The 17,202-nt window shown below is 49.0% G+C and overlaps 1 protein-coding gene across 8 annotated transcripts in view; it reads right to left on the bottom strand.

Annotated features, from left to right (window-relative positions):
* The window catches only part of LOC100117488, a 153,041-nt gene that overhangs the window by 16,954 nt on the left and 118,885 nt on the right, over positions 1 to 17,202 (bottom strand). For all 8 annotated transcript variants that reach the window (XR_004345221.1, XR_004226997.2, XR_004226998.2 and 5 more), the window contains exons 11-13: positions 4,628 to 4,982; positions 4,259 to 4,407; positions 3,312 to 3,430 (exon numbers count right to left, since the gene is read on the bottom strand). Coding sequence is in view for 5 of the 8 variants with exons in the window: in XM_031925790.2 (XP_031781650.1) it covers positions 3,312 to 3,430; positions 4,259 to 4,407; positions 4,628 to 4,982 (623 nt within the window). In the remaining 3 variants the exon portion in view is untranslated. The remainder of the gene's footprint in view (positions 1 to 3,311; positions 3,431 to 4,258; positions 4,408 to 4,627; positions 4,983 to 17,202) is intronic.

Consider the following 17,202-nt stretch of genomic DNA (forward strand, 5'->3'; position numbering starts at 1 on the left):
CGCATCTGGTTGAAGTAAAGCACTTCGACAGCATTACCCAGACACATCGTCGGAAGTATAGGTATAACCCCGTATCCGAACTGCTCTTTCGCGCGATCGTATACACGTCGCCTCGTGAGAGAGAGAGAGAGAGAGAGAGAGAGAGAGAGAGATAGAGAGAGAGAGAGAGAGAGAGCCGATAAGCGAAGCTGTACACCTTTTTATAGCGGCTGTTCCGGCGTCTTGCGTGTGTAGTGTGAGCGGCCGAGATAACGAAATCGAATCTTCTTGCTATTTTTACCGCTGCTCTTGCGAGCTTCGATTCGATCGATTGTCACTTTTGGACGAAATCAAGCTTTTAGCATAAAGTAGTAGAGCAAAGTTTAAACAAGCCGAGAGATACTGCGTCGAGCCGTTAACACCGAAGATCCACAGCAGACGGCGAAGCTCAGCCCCGCATGAGCAACAACACACACGAGGGAAGTTTGCCCCTAAGAAATTCGCGGTACCGCAGCAAAACTCCGCAGCGCGTGTATAGGTATAAGAGGAGACTAGACTCCGAGCTTTTTCGGAAATTGCGCGGGGATTATTCCACGGGTAATTCATGCATAGGTATCAGAGAAGAAAACGCGATCAAGGATTTATAAGTGGTTCCGTCTACTCACATGAGAATCCACAGTATATAGACCTACTCTCGGCAAAAAACAAGAATCACCCAGCTAATCCACCATCGCCCGGATCCTCGATCGAATAAACAAAGCGCGTACAAACAAGGCACAGAGCACCCCCGAGACGCGGAACTACTAGGCACTGCGACAGTCGCGCGGGCGGCCGGCAAAACACTGCAGTGGTCGGCAAAAAGCGCGCGACTGCTGCCTCCGCTGCCTATATGCTATATAGACCTCTTTTGCTCTCCGCTCTCGCTCGTGGCATGGCGCAGGAGCGGCCCTAGCCTCGCTCTGGCCCCTTGCCCGCCGTAGTAGTATATGTATATACCAGCGCTCCGCTTTTAATGCTGTATAGTGGGTGTGCTGTGCGTTGTACGCACGCAGCTCGGCATCTTTACGGCCCTTTCTCTTTGGATTTATTTTTGGTTATCGCGTTCTTGGAGCTTTTTTTTCGGAGGAAAAAAAAGAGACACGGGTTGCGTCACTACTCTCGCTTTGTCTCTCCTCTTCGGGCCCTTCTTCGCGCGGCGTCGTACGTTGTTTTCGACGTCGTGGATGTATTATGTATACCTGGATGGCGGGAGAGTCCGTTATTCTGTCTCTATTTTGCTTTTCCTCGCGTCCCTTTTTTTTCTGCGTCGCACAGTGACGGCGGATTTCGGGCGAATCGATTTCATAAACAGAGATATGCGAGAAGACGGTCTCTAATAACGTCGAATTATTACAATAGAAATATAATTCGATACTTTCTATACGACTTCTCCCTCGTGCGCGCGCGCACACGAATTAACTCGCTAATTTCCGCTTTATGCAACGGCGACATCCCTCGAATGATCGAAAATCACAGCCGATCACTAAGTCAATCACCGGCGCGACTCTCTCTCTCTCCCTCTCGACAAATCATACACCGCTTATTCGTCTGCCTAATGACAGTAATGATGATTCACGTAACGGTTCGTAAGTGGCGAACCGGTAATTCAATACCTACCCGCGCGACCACCGCGTGATATGATTTTCAAGTCGGTCAGAAAAATCGCGAGAGACACCGTTACGAGAGCCACGTGAAATCTAGAGCAAAGGGCGCGAAACTGGTCGTATATAACGCAGACGATCGATTACCACTGCCATATCGAGTGTCTCGCTTACTTTATATCTACGATTTTTCCATGATATTTTCTGGGCCACAAGTGCTGGATTACCCACGAGGGCAATGAATCGCAGTAAATTGCTCTCGTGTTTGTAACTCGGGAACATAATAAGCCATCAGCTTAAATTAATTCGCATACGACTCGAGCAGATCTTCCCGGAACTCGTTGCGCCACTTCGCGCAGCGAATCTCCTTACTGTTTATACCTCTCGCCCGGCAAATTAAGTATCGGAAAGAACAAGCGCTCGCGGGAAAAAAATCGGACAGCCGTGACCGACACAGACGCACGCGTGCAAAATCGCAAACGGGGGGATAACTCAGGGCGCTAAACGGGAACAATACGGTAATGGCCGGGCGGGCAAAACCAGTCTTCACTCGGCGGCCCTTTGGGCTGCAGCGAGATGCGCCGCGCGGGAGGATCAAGGCTGACGCCGTGCGCGCTTGCCAATTGGCTCCGCTGCTATACACACTCCGGCTTATTTTTCCGGGATATTAATCTCCGCGAGAGATGCCGATGCCGAAGTTCGAGTCAGTGGGTCGCGACGTTGTACGGTTTAGTTCGATGTGGCTGCGAGTATTTTTTTATCGTCGTTGACAATGACTGCAGCTCTAAATCTCGGGTAGTTAGTTGGAGTCGACGACTAGTTCTCTCAGTGCAGTAAGGGACTGCGGCATTGTCGCGTCGCGCGAACTCGTTCGGGTCGCGAAAGTTTGTCGAGCGGACGAAAAAAAGTCTGCCGTTTGTTTTTCTTTTACTCGAAGAACCAACTGGTCTGATTAAATTGTTCAGCGACTCGATCTGCTTAAAGACCTACATTTTAGTTTGCTATCGTTATGCGAGCTTCGTATCGAACGTACAGAGATAAAAGAGAAAAAACAAGCCATACGTCGGCACACAAGCAGCGCAAAATCTCGGCAGCAGACGGTCTGCTCCGAAAACTCCCGACAAAAAGCTCTCGTGAAGGACCGCTCAAAAAGAGCTTCCCGGAGAATAACATTCCAAGCCTGCCGCAAAACCGCTCGCAAGATTTTCTCCGACTGCAATTTTCCGGCTAGCTGGCAATCTGCCCTATGCACTGACCATCGACCCTCGTTTTGGCTCGAGCTTTCCTGCGTCTCTCTTCCTCGCTAAGAGAGAGGTGTGTATATTGTGTGCTACACAGATGTACGATCATCCGTGGATCCTTGGCGAGTATTGTTCTCGAGGTGAGAGTGCAACCCATCGGGATTCAAAGCTGAAAACCGGTTGCGCGCTCCGTCGATAAGGTCGAAAGTGCGCTCGAAATAGCGGGGATCTCTCTCTCGTATGGTATAATTACTTGGCGACTTCTTGTTGTTTCGAGCTTTTTAATGACTCGTGCTGATTGGATTTTCTTTTTTTATGCCAGTGAAACATCTCCGCATACGACAGCGCTTTCCTCGTGTCTCGTCGAAAACAGTTCGCTTGGAAGTGTAACGCAGTGAGTACATGTGTTATGCTTACGGACGTAATGAAATGGGTTGGCAGGAGTACTCACCCTCTTGTGCAAGAGCTCGCCGGACTGTCGGGAGCCACCGCCGCGCTGCATCTGCCTCAGTGCCGGGTTGCTCCCGCGCTCCGAGTCCCGGCCCAGTGGACTCGATAGGCCTCTGTCGCCTGGAAGAAAGTGAAATTTTTACTGAGCTTGCAGCGGTATTTTAAAGTGACACGAGTTTGTCGAGGAGTTTTTGCCGAAAAGCATCTTGCCCAGCTTGACCCACGGCTGCATGTAAGTGCGCGAGTAAGAGCGTTGAATAATTCATCGGCGACGCGACGGCTTTTCGGTGGTCACTTTCGCCGCTCGAGATATCCAGAGCCCCCTCGACGCACCCCTGAGCGAAGCAGTTTTTCTTTTATTTCGGAGAAAAATGCTTTCATTTTGTCGTGTTTCGTCGAGTGGCGCTTTTCAGAAAAAATTGCTATCGAGGAGTGCCCGGTTTCTCGGATTATTCGTGCGTTTATGAGGATGAGTCAAAGATTCCGTCAGATATAACCAGCGTCGAATCCTCCCCTGTCCACAATAACTCGACGCAACTCCTCGGCACGTTCCCCTACACAGAGCTTTCAAGCTCGAGCTTTTGCATACATGTACAGGCGCAAGTTCTAAGCAGCCTAGCGTCTAATTGTTTTAAAGTGCTGCGGTCGACACTCCGACGATGAATACTCGGGAGATGCACGCGGCCACGTCGAGATTAGTCCCGGCCAGTGTACGCCGGGAGCAGAGGTCTGCAGTGTTATTTAGACGGGACTCGAGTATAGTTTGAATTTACGGCTAATGGCGCGCGTTTGCGCATATGATTTGTCGCGAGCTTTTTCCATTCTCCGTGAGTACAATCGAGCAAGCGCACTACGGACACAAATATGCTAATCGACATTCCTCCTTTATATGAATAAATGTATGCTCGCGGTGTGTAGGGCACTAGAGAGCGGAGAACGTGTACTCACTCTGGCTGTGCACGTGTCGCTCGCTATCGCTGGGACTCGAGATCCGATGGTCGACCGGCGAGATGACTCTCAAGTGGTTCGTCGGACTGACGAGACGCTGAGCAGAGCTCGGCGATGCTATTCTCGGATCCCTCAAGTCGTTGTTGAGCCTGTTGGTCGAGAGAAAAAAGATTAGCCACACAAGTCGTTCCTCAGTTTTAATCGATTATACAATGTAGCGAATTTCGAAAATTCGGCCCGAGCCATTATCGGCATTGTCGTGAGCGCCGCTCGAGGGAATCCCGTTGACGCTCCGAAATCCCAGCTGAGCTTTGCCGGGGCTGAGAAAATTGCTTCCGAGAGTCGACGAACCTCATTGAAAATACTCACATCCTAACATCGCCGCTACTGGCAGCCCTGAGAATGTGCGTGGCGTAATCGTCGTGATCCCCGTGTCCGATCATGTTGAGCATAGTCGTCGATTGTGGTCCAGGCTGCTGGTGAACCGGTAGGTTGTTGTGCTGGCGATGATGTTGGCTCGACGGGCCAGCGGTAACGGAGGCCGCCCCGACGCCGCTGGAACGCGGAAGCGGAAGCGTCGACACCTGCTGACTGCTCGGCGACTGCTGCTGCCGTTGGACATTGTTGTTGCTGCTGCTGTTGCTCGTGGAGGCGGCGAGCTGCGAGGCGCTCACTGCGCGCGGCGGAAGTGGATCTCGGCCGATTACCGATCCCGAGCCGGAGGCTGCGAACAGAGAACAGAGGCGATGGAGTTTTAGATATTTAGGATTTGCGTGTATAGTTTCTTTAGATATTTAGGATTTGCGTGTATAGTTTCTTTCGTTCTAACACAGGCATACGGAAAGCGAAGCGTATTGTGCGAAAGTAAATTGCACGCAGTCTAATGAATACACTTCTAAATCATGAGCAATAGCGAGCGAACTTTCTTCCCGCAGAAGCAAGAGGCTTTTTTGCCGAAACATGAATATCCAAACATCGTCGGTTTGATGCATTGCGGCTCCAGCCATCCAGAACCGCAGGCCACAAGTAACACGGAAACCGACAAGATAGATATTAATGCCGATCGCGCTGCCGTTGCGTTTCGTTGTGTAGGGAAGCTGTTATTGAGAATACGCCGCGCGCGCTTGTCTCTCCTTTTTTCTATACGCCTGCGCACTCGAAACGGCTTTCTAAATTACAAGGGAAACCCGCGCGCGCGTTTGCGCTAACTGTATATCCATCTCCATTCTATTTTTACTGCCCCGTTTATACCAGCTCGGCGATTTTATTATATCCTCCGTAGCCATATAGCTTCTGCCGCCGGCGAGTACGCGTATACACGATACGGCTTCGGAAAAACTTTACGGGATATACACATCGACAAGTTCGCGGTTTATTGTTCGAGAGAGGATATGGACCGTAATTACACGGGGGAGACCCCTCGTTAATTCTATTTACAGAAGAACCGCAAGTCGTTAAAACCGAGAGATCGTCGCGTCCTATTCCAAAAGCTTCCTAAGCTTACTATCCTAAAATGGAAAAATTCCCGAGAGCGACAAATCGCGTGCAAATCAATCCAGCGCGCTCTAGCCTTATCCCTCGTAAATCCGGCGAGTTTTCTTCGCTTTTCTCTCGCGCGTCGGTGAAAAGAGCCGTTAAAACGTTTCTGTCCCACGAGACGTGAGCCGCCACGGCGGACTCATGCATTTCAAATGAAGAAATCTCCTGTACGACCCGATGACACGCGCTGCTATTGCATAGCTCTGTGGTTTCGGTTTCACGTGCTGCTGTTTGTTTACACACGACGTTTACGAAGCTCCTTCAAAATTATATTATATTCTACTCTTCCTTGTTTTTTTCTTCGCGACCTGCCTATAAAGATCGAAACCGCGCGATAGACCATCGCAGCATGAAAAAAAAAGATCCGTCCGCGTAATGGCACACGCTGCATCCGCCTCGCTCGCGCATAGACTTCAACAAACGCGCGACCGCGAAGCGTGAAAAAAAGTACCCGTCTAAGCTCCTCTTTTCCCCGGGCGCACTCACCGAGCGTGGACAATATACGCATCCGTCTCCTCCGGTGCATTCGCACATTCCGTCATGCAAGGTTCGTCGCGTAAAATTCAATCGTCGCATCAGTCTCCCGGAGCGCGCAAGCGAGTGTGCGGTAGTCCTTTTTTCCCTCTACTCGCGCGAGGAATAAAAGAAGAAGAAAAAGCTGCTGCTTTTCCAAGCCCACCGCGGGCATGTATGTTGATCGTCGGCGAGCTGGGAACTCAATCATCGGCTTTTTCGCGCATGAGTTGAATTTTTCGAATCGACGGATTGATTCGTCGGCGCGGTGCATGCAGTCGACTGAGAGATGGAGCGATCGTGACTTTGGCACGGGGAGTGATGATGATGATTATTACCACTACTGGGGCTACTGGGGCGGTTGGAATGCAAAATGGAATGTTTTGTGATTTACGATCGAGCGAGATATCGCGCGCGCGATGAGGTGACTCGGGGAAAAATGAGGAAAGTGGAGAGAATCCATCAGTGTCACTTGATAAATGCAAAAATTTCGAGGTGCGACTGATGAAATTTCGCTCGATGAAATCGGCAGAAGCAAAGCGTAAACGCGCGGCTAATTATCAAAGACGGGTTTCTCACTCTAGGGACGGCGTATAATCGAGAGCGCATCCTTACGCTCGCAGTGTCATAATGGCCCTCGAAGCTCGCGCGCGGCGAAACTTAATTAAATTACCGCCGCCGTGTGCGCATCGACACAGTTTCCGGCCGGCTCGAGAATTAAACGACGCATTATGCGTGCTTGGGGTGTGCATATTTAGCTCGAGATTTCGGTGCAGTGTGTATAGCTCCCTCGTAATGGATACTTTGCTTTTCCTGTCGCGTTGAGAGAGTTGAGTTCGAGCGGAGGTGTGAATGATGCCTGAGACATTGATTAGGTACGTTTTAAAAATACTTTGGTACCCTGAGTAGTTTCCTATACGGAAACGCATTGATTGATTTTTAATAATTTTTGTAGTAGGTATAACATGAAATAGATTTCCAAAGCATCGAATAAGAGGATCACTCGTTCGGTGCTTTCGCAGAAGTATAAATGAAGCCTAGAAAGCTGGCAACCAGATCGACTCCTCGCGCTTAACCAATATGCAGCGCCGGCGTCTGTTACGTCCGTACCGCCGCTAAGTACATTTGCATAGATATAGCGTTATTAATAAACCGCGCACGTGCGCGAAATTAATACCATCTTTGAGACATAATAATTACGCCGCGGCTCTCTATGTGTGTTGTACTGCCTCATATAGGTATTATACACACAGAGCTACGTGGCTCGCGAAGATTCTCTTGCGTCAGTTGCTATAATAATCTCTCGATATGAGAGGCTCGAAATTATCTCGGCGTGTTCTATGGGCATCAGTTTCTTTTACATCTCGAGAGATGTTATAGTTGTGCAATTTTACGGCTCCCGTATCGCTATACAGCGAACATGTGTTACAGCAACCGATGTCCGAGATACACGCCGTATATAGCCTTAATTTCTATAGCTTCTTATTGAAGCAGGGTTTAACGATGAAAAATAAATATCGACCATCGACACTCCTCGATAAACTCGTCAAGAGCTCCGACGTTTCCGGAAAAAATCATTACCACTTTGAGATGAAGTAAGAGAGAGAGAGAGAGAGAGAGAGAGAGAGAGAGAGAGAGAGAGAGAGAGAGAGAAGAAAAAAAGAACGATATCTCCAATTTCCCGCCGCACTATGCCATAGAATTAATAGTCGTCCTCTCCTCGAGAAAGGAGAGCAGCGCGCGCGCGCGAAAGGAGAGAAATAATTTCCTCGGCGGCTATTAATCGCGCGTAGAGCGCAGCCGAGAGTTCTCGAGCGCGTTTTCGACTCGCGGAGAGCGAGAGAGAGAGAGAGAGAGAGAGAGAGAGAGAGAGCCGGCGAATCGTTTAATTTAAAGTCCCGACGAGAGCGACACGAGCGAGAATATTGGAGTGCGCGGCCGTTAGACCGAGTGAGCTTTTTACGGCTTATACTTTTTTTTCTACTGTCGGAGCGAGAGCTTTCTTGCGACGTTTGAGGATTTTACGACTACTGGCTGTTCTGGATTTTTAGATTACGATGGTTCCGTTTCCGACTTGGAAAGCCTTGGTAATGTTAATTGTGAAACAGTGTCAGGAAATTCCAGGAAACAGCTATTCTCGTGGCGAAGTTGTTTGCTTTGTCTTATCTCGGAAACGATGTGTTAACGCTAAGGCCCTTTTCTCGCAAAAAGATTACATACAAATAGACGACTGATAAAAGTGAGCGAAAATAAAGTCGCTCGCCTTGAACTAAAAATATACCATCTTGCGTGTGTGTCCTTCTGTATAAAATTCAATCGTCGGGCGCATCGATTCCGAAGCTTCGCAAAAACAACCCTATATCCCTAACGAAAAGCTTTCCCCTCTTCAATCTAAAACCATAACATTGCTCGCTGTATTTTTTTTTCCGAGGCCCACTGGAACTTAAAAGCAACAGTCACATATATAGCTGCCCTCATCACCTCCGGCAAATATAATTGAAATTTTCAAGCCGGCCGTCGGATATATACCCCGTCGAGAGCGAGCCGTTGAATATTACAACGCGCCGGCCGGGCTCGAGAGAAGCGGCTCTAATTAAACTTTCGTCTTCGCAAAGCTCGCCACACAAGCTAGAGTTTGATGTTTTGTTCGACTGCAGAGCTCCGTGGAAGGCTTTTATTTTCTACGCTCGATAAAGGCGTCAAAGTTTTTCCCCGAAAGCTCGAGCTTTAAACCTGCGAACGAATTCTTCGCAATTCACGGTATGCAAATAAACTTTTCCATATACCTATATATACAGACGTGCAACTCTCTCAGCAATCGAATGACCCAAACGCGCTTTCCCGTACGCAAAAAGCCGTCCACCAATTACCTACTCTTCGAGAGCGTCCGCTGAATACGTATACCTGTCTTTTACCGAGAGCGCGACAATTCATCGCCGTTGAAATTCCGGATACGGGAAAAAAAGCGTCGCGCTCCACTTGCGCGACTGTCGCGCGCGTGCTCCCGATCGCGAGAGTGGCTCGCTCCGTGCTAATGCGGTTTGGATATAAAGAGCCTGTTTTTCTTTATTTCGCAGAGACGCGCAGAGGCGTGACGATCGTTTGGGATAATGCGCAGCTTGTGAATCGAACGACTGTCTTGGTCTTGTAGCAGCTTCGAGCTGTGTGCGTAAGAATATCGAGAGATGAATGGGAGCGGTTGTCGATGCGTTTTAACGAGCTTTCGCCGAGGAGCTTTCGCGGAGCTGATGCCGCATTGTCGCGGCGAGCGAGTGAAAGCAGACGAAAAATCCGTGAGCTCAATGCTCGCGTTTGTTGTCTGCAGACGGCTTGATAGAGAGAGAGAGCTTCTTTGTCCGCTTGAGATGAGGTATCGAGCTTAATATAAATACCATCGACTCTACATCGTTTTATTATTTAAGTTTTATTTCTGTACATCGAGAATATGAGAAGCAAACCACTGCGTATCTGCTGAAAATACGCAATTGTTTGCTCTGTATGCGGGAACTATAACAGAGAGCAGAGTGAAAGTCATGCGCTACTGCAGTGAATAAATTTACTGCAGGAGTATACTGCCCGGCCCAGCACCTGTGCAGTCGCATAGAAGTAAATTATTCCATGCAATTTAAGATTTAGTGTCAGTCGTAGTAGTTCGCTCTGTTTATGCGCACAATAGGCAGAGAAAAAGTGTTATACACTGTAAGCGCGCGACTTTTAAATCGACGGGCTTCCTGTCTTTTCGAATAGGTGTTGAAATTCGCGGCAGTCGATTTTATCTCTGCCGAGATTTGCTTGCGCGCGCGAAACTCGATATACATAACCGATTCTCCTTGCGTAACGCGAGGATAATTTTTTAATCGTTCGATTAAAAATTGCAGAGGTTAAAGTAACAACGAGAAAAACACTCAGAGCTACGCGCATTATGTGCCAGCATTGCGCACCGAGTGTTTCTGTAATCATTTTCTAGTTTTTCAAATCCGCTCGCTGGCCTTTTTTTCTTTCGCCGGCTAAATTCGCTGCTGTAATTATACTCGCAACACGGATAGGTGTGGAGAGCAATTTCAGACGAATACACACACTCGCTTCCTTTCTCGTTCGCAAATGGAGCAGAAGCCAAGTACTCCAGTTTTCGGCGCTGATTATTTCTCGCTTTTTTTTCAAATAGCGAAAACTCCGAGCTTCCCGCATACGTAAGCGCAATAACGAAACCCATATAAAAACGAGGAAAAATTCCGGGAACAAGCGCAAAGAAGCTCAACCAACGCACACCGCTATGCTTTTATTCGCACGTCGTAACGTACGTTACATACACACACATATGCGTTGTCCCTCGGGTGACCGACTTATGCACACGTACATAGGCGTACGAGCCTAGCCGAGAGCGAATTACGCAGGTATGCAGGTGCGCCCGGATGTATCCACTACATGCTCGTTTCATTCTGAGGGAAAACATATATTGCGCGCCGGTACAGTGGCAGATGAGAGGAAGCGCCGAATACGCGGCTGTCTGAGGGATTGCCTATGGCGAGGGGCCACGCGCTGCGCTTTCTATAGGGTTTTAGAGATTTTTCTTTTCTAACCGAGGATTATAAACAAGCGCTCGTTTTTCAGAGCTCCGAAGAGGATTAAAACCCTGATACATTCCGAATAAATTACAGTTTCGTCGAAACGACTTTTACCTCCCTCTCGCTCTCTCTCGCTCTCTCTCTCTCTCTCTCTCTCTCTCTCTCTCTTTCTCTCTAATGTACAAGATCTAGTCCCGCAATTACGCAACGCTGATTTCCATTCACCCGGCGCGCGCACTTCTCAATGAACGACAGTGTATAATCGAAGCGAACACACACACATACACACACACAGGGCACCTGCTCGGCCGCAAATTAACTTTCTCGAAAATCAGCGAGCAGATACATACATATCCGAGAAAAGCAAAGCGACGAGAACGAACGATCAATCTCGACCGCATACGTTTGAGCATAAATTACAGGGGGAGCAGGTAATTAGAGTTTGTTTCGCGTCGGCACGTGGCGCGCTGCACTACTGGCACGCTTTCCGTTACATACGTACATAGGGTCGACCCTTTAGTGGCTCGCGGAAGCGGAATTGCTCGAAGTTCTGGAAAGTTTACTTTCCGCCCCGAGATTTAGAGCCACCGCCTGATTCTCCAAGACGCGTTTATCACCGAACGGATTCTGCGCGCTTGTTATTTAAGCGAATAGTTCGAAGGAATCGCGAAGAACGCAAATCCGGAAGCACCTGCGCTTAAGGACGTAACGACGGTCCGTCTGGAATTTCCTGCTTCCAAATCGTCCGTCATCTGTGTGTGACTATACGTGTTTTATATGCACATGACTAGACGCGAATTCCAGAGTGACGGACATTCCTCGAGCTTTTCGTCGCGGTTTGTTATCGCGCGCGTGATTTATCGAGAGAGAGAGAGAGAGAGAGAGAGAGAGAGAGAGAGAGAGAGAGAAGGCTTTCTCGATGCGGAAAATTCAATAGCGTCTTTCTCTCGCGCACACGCGGCATTTTCGCCCGACTGCGCGCCTTCAAAGATTTTCAGGGGGAACAAATTTCAAAAAGTATACACGTACACACGCGCGGCCAGACGACCGCTGGTCAAAGGCTCTCGCTTCCCGTATGATATCCGCGTTACGCTACACACATCAAAGAGCCCCGTACACACGCGTCGAGTCGGAAGCTGATATGCACACGCGTCTCCCCGACCTTGTGTGCGTTTTTCCGATTTCGCGTGCGGGTGAAAATAGCCGTATGTGTGTATAAAAGGCCTCGGATGCGATGTACAGGTTGATGCTCCTTTGATCGCGTCGCGCGTTTTTTTTCTCCCCGTTCGGTCTGGGGGGTTGCGCCGACGACGGAGCGAGCAGAGGTAGGCTTTTTTACGCGCTTTCTGTCGCGAGACGAGCGAATTACACGAGGGGGGAGTACCGAAGCGAGGATGGTTTTGACTTGCACTTGATTTTATTGAAGGTGGAGCTTGCCAGCTCGGATATGATCCGCAACGAGTCCGTACGCAACGTCCAATCATACGAGCTCTGAACAAAGCGCGCGGCGAGCGTTCATCATGCGCGCGACTGCGACTCAATGGTAAGGCACTCGCGGAATTCACTTTTCCCGGATTGAAGCTCTCCGCATACCTATGTACCTATATATCACGACGAGCCCGCATGTATAGGCGCATCATCGTCGTAATCATCGCCTCTGCCGCTGCTGGTAATTTAAGTTCTCTCTCCATAACACACATACACACACACACACAGTATGAGCATACACGGATGATTTTAATGACGCCACCGCGATGCAAAGTAGCGCACGGAACTCTCGAGGTACACCATAATACCATTCCGAGCGGTTAAACTCGCGCACATGGTTTTCCGGGCCGATTCGTAAACTCAGCTCCGAGCAAACTGGAGCAAAGCGACAATGGTTCAGCGTCGCGCGCTGTAAAAAAGTGTCTATCAGCAGCGGTGCACACGTATGCGCGCTCTCGCGTCCCATCGGGAATTTCCATTTCCCCTAGCAAATCGTTCGACGCGAGCATTCACTCGTTCGACGCGTCATTGTCTCGTCCTCTCACACTGCTATACGCAGATAGGCCGCGATTGTGTCGTCGCGGGCTACTTGCTCCCGTCTTTTTATTTCCATATAGGCGCGCGGCTCGCTCCTTTGTGCCCGTTTCCCGGCGGTGAAAAGCCGAGGGAATCGTCGCCGCGAGCCGTTTTGAATTATTCAGGGGAGATGATCCGCGTGTAGGACTCGCGACGCCGCGCTGTCAAAGAATTACGCCCGCGTACATACATCGGCGCGGGAAAAATAGCCAAAAGTCAGCTCAGCTCTGAAAACCACGGCGCATCCGACCAATCCATCCTATACGACTGGGCGCAATCCATCACGCAGCTCACGGCGGGCTTTTCGAAAAACCGAACACGTAATACGCGCGAGAGCGTGGCCGGTATTCAGCGCATTGTCACACACCCACGCGCGGGCTTTCCGTGTAGAGGATAGCCGCTGCCGTACGTGATCTAGCCGGTAAATAATTTCGTGCCATCCCCCTTGATCGATTTTCCCCACGCCGACGAGAGTGAGAGGGAGAGGGAGGACAAAACATTTTCAGTATAGTTGCTCTGTCTCGTTTCTCTTTTTTAGTGGCGGTTCGGTTGTTCTTTTGGATATAGAGGGAGACGACGACTGCGCGCTTGGTTCGTCGCTCTTTTGTGCAGCAGTGCGGGCTGAATTATACGGACGTGCCCGCGGAGGAGGACGAGATCGCTTTTTTCGAGAGGCTGGACGTGCGCGAGCGGGAGGATTTGCAAGAGGGATTGAATAGCGCTGGTTTATTGGGAGAAGGATTTAACGATTCGACGCTACTGCTGCAGCTGCTCTTTTTTTCTTTCAGTTTTGCGAATACTTTGATTGATGTCAAACTCGCGTTTAATCGATTAGCAGTTAGCACTTCTCTCCGTCGTTGGATTCGGAGATACGTGCTTCGCGACACTGAGAGATCACGGCTTTATCTCTTATCTCGTCGTTATATGAGGTTAGCGGCTCGGGCAAACCGGAGCAAACTGACGCGCAAAGTCTCGTTAACGCGGGTCTCTACATCCCCAGCGACAATCGGAGGATTCGCCGCGACTATGCGTATATACTATGCTCGACGAGCCGCAGTTAGGTAATTCCTGTCCGACTGCACCGCGAGCCGCAAGCGATATCGGCGCGTTACTGCACTACTCCCTAATCCGTTTGTTCGGTATATATCACTTGTTTGGTGAACTTTGTGAGAATGTATTATCATGATGAGGTTATCTAGAGTCTGAATGTTTTTATTGATTTTTTTGATTATTAATTAAGTTGTAGCAATTATTATTATAATAATCAGTTTAATGCTTTTCGCTTAATAAACATGAGCAGTTCGCGAAAAACGAACAACGAATCGAAGAACGAACAGACAATGTCCTTTATTTTCAACCAATTCAAATCCCAACACAATCACTCTCCCAAGCAACGACGCAATCGAGCACAAAAGCGTATGTTAATCGCTCAAATTTGCTCGATTGCAAAATAACAGCCAAAAGCCAAACAACGAGACAAAACTGAAACCCGCTTGAAATTCACCCGGCGCACGGTATGTAGAACGGAACATCCTGCAAAATAACTCAATTCGAGCAAGCTCACCGCCGCGATGCGACTTTAATTATCATAATCCACTACACTCGCGACTATAATTTGCATACGCTCGCGAAATTTCGCGAAAGAAACCGCCGCTGTAATAATATATAGACTTCGTATCCGCTTCCTACGAAATAACAAAGCTACTGAAGGAGCTTTTCGAAGAAAGATAAAGAAGTCTCTCCCGTCTCTCGGGGACGATTATAATTTTCTGGCGCGTTTTCCGCTCGCCTGGCGGAACGGGTTCTTAAATCGTGCGCACTGGGTTACGGCGATGGATTTGCATGAGACGGGAGATGTGTGTTTTCGGAGGTGCCGAAAGGCAGCGGGAGTTTATTACGGTATTTTTCTTGCGCGCACGCACAACAAACGAGCGAGATAAGATCCTAATCTGGCTGCGTTTACGAGCGGGAAAATCTATTAGAAATTAGAATGATTCCTCGCAACGATAAGCATCGGCTTTTGCTCTGGATTCACACGCTTGTACAATCCAGTTCACATGCGCTCCTCCATAGTCATTCCCTCGAAAGTGAAAAATGCGTAGAAAATATATAAGCGTTGCGTAACTCGCGAAATAGAGCCGTGTCGCCGCGGACTTGTGTGTATCGCGTCCGCGCGGAAACAATCGCGCGAGCTTTTCTTGCGTGGGAGCGGAAACCCGGCCTGGTTGAGCGGAGTATTTCGGTGAGCGCGACGGATAATAGACACATCTGCTGTGGTATAGAGAGGCAGCCGTGTGAATCGCATGCCTGACGCGACTCGTCGCGTCTACTTGATTGGCTGGCGCGGTGGCATTAATATAATTTTTGTTGTTGTCATTGTTACAGGCTAATTACATCGTTTTGGCGTGCGTGAGAAGCCGCAGTTTAACGGTCTATTAGCTACTTCTTCAGTTTGTTCGTTACCGTTGAAGTAAAGAGAATAACTCGATGAATCGAACAACCGCTAATCCAAAAAAATTTCGATATCCCGCCAAATCGCACACATCCGCGCAGCAGCAGCGAGCTACATCGGAATTGACCGCCGGCGCGAGTGGAATAAGTAGCCGCGACGCAACGAGAAGGAAGCCGTTGCGCAAGTACACAGTCGCCGCGGCGCGGTTAACGGGGCAGCGCTAAAGCCCGGTTTTAGCGAGTGCCGGGCGCGCAGATCGCGAAACTAGCGCAGCCTCCTTGACGCCACGGCGGCCAGTTATGATGATTCCGGCCCGTTTATCGCGCTACGCGGCAATTACGGATTACGAGATCGCGAATAACGAGTCTTTCAATCAATGCAACAGCCTTGTTATTCGACAATGTGTGCAGTAAGCTTTTTGTAACAGTATAAAAAAATAAAAAAACACAATGCTCCAAGTCAAAGCATCCCCCGACGATGCAAACACCAGCATTCGATGCGACAATGCGACAATGGGGTCTGGAGCACCGACAATGACGCGCCGCGTGTCCGGCCTATACTATACCGCACCGCACGTAGTATGCATAGCCCGCGGAACTCACGCAGAAAAGTTAAGTCCCCCGCCGTCGCAGGACTTTCGAGGTCGCGCTCATATATACTCGCTCTCCCCCGCCGATATTGTGCGCGGCATGCTCGTCCGCCAGCGGCTTTATAAGTTCGCGCTAACCATGCTGCATATGCACACTCTGCCATTGGGCGAAACTATTAATACGCCGGTTGACGAACTTGGGGGAAGGCTTTGGAGGTATTTGCTGGGAGTATTGTATATTCTTTGGATAAATTCATTAGGACCAGTCAAACGGCAAGAGCTTCCCAGACAACCTTCGCTGCGCTGCTCTCGCTTAAAGTTCAAAATAACCCGCCGCTCGGAAATACGATCGCCGCTGCAGGTGCCTCTCTGCTTTCGGAGCTGCGAACGTTAATGCTCGCGCGCAGGTATGTCAACGGTATGCATTGTGCGTGGGTATATACGCGCCGACCGGTTTTCCGTAAAACCGAGAGAGACGTATAACACACCAGCCGATAAACTGAGCAAGCAAAAGGCGATGCGGTTTTTTGGTAAGTCGAGAGCCCGCGGGGACTTGAATTACATCGATGCGGGAATTTGAAATTCGTTAGGTTGCTGAATTGTTAGTCTTTTTTCTGTCGAGTGTGCAGACTGCAGTGTCTTGAATATTTGGTGTGTGTGTGTGTCTATATATATATATATATATATATATATATATATATATATATGAATGCTATAGATGCCACGTCGACGTATAATATGCATGAGACTTCGGTTTACAGCGCTCTGAATAATGGAGCCGCCACGGCGCCAAATTGTATAGAGGCTTTTCATTTACGTATATAACATCTCTCGCGTCGATATATTATTACACTGGGCTCTGTGCAATGCTCTGAACAAATTCATCAGCTCGTACAGTACAGAACAACAAGATAGTGAAGGACAGCTGATATTGTTGCTCTATTTTTCGAGTTCGAGTTCGAGATCCAACTGAATTACATGCAACTTTGATAGCTCTATGCACCGAACGTGAATTTCGAATTTCATTTAGCAATATCGATGATTAAATTTGAATGTTTCGATCTGTGCCTGTATAAAGGTTGACCTGCATTCAAAGGTGTTTCCCCTCCGCGCGTAAAATTAATTCAATAATTATACCCCGCGATCCACATCCTCGCCCAAACAAAGAACAAAGAATCAATCCAGTCCGAGAAACCACACATCAGAGTCCGAACAATTAATC

Source organism: Nasonia vitripennis (assembly GCF_009193385.2).
Source record: "Nasonia vitripennis strain AsymCx chromosome 3 unlocalized genomic scaffold, Nvit_psr_1.1 chr3_random0004, whole genome shotgun sequence".
Taxonomy (NCBI): Eukaryota; Metazoa; Arthropoda; class Insecta; order Hymenoptera; family Pteromalidae; genus Nasonia; species Nasonia vitripennis.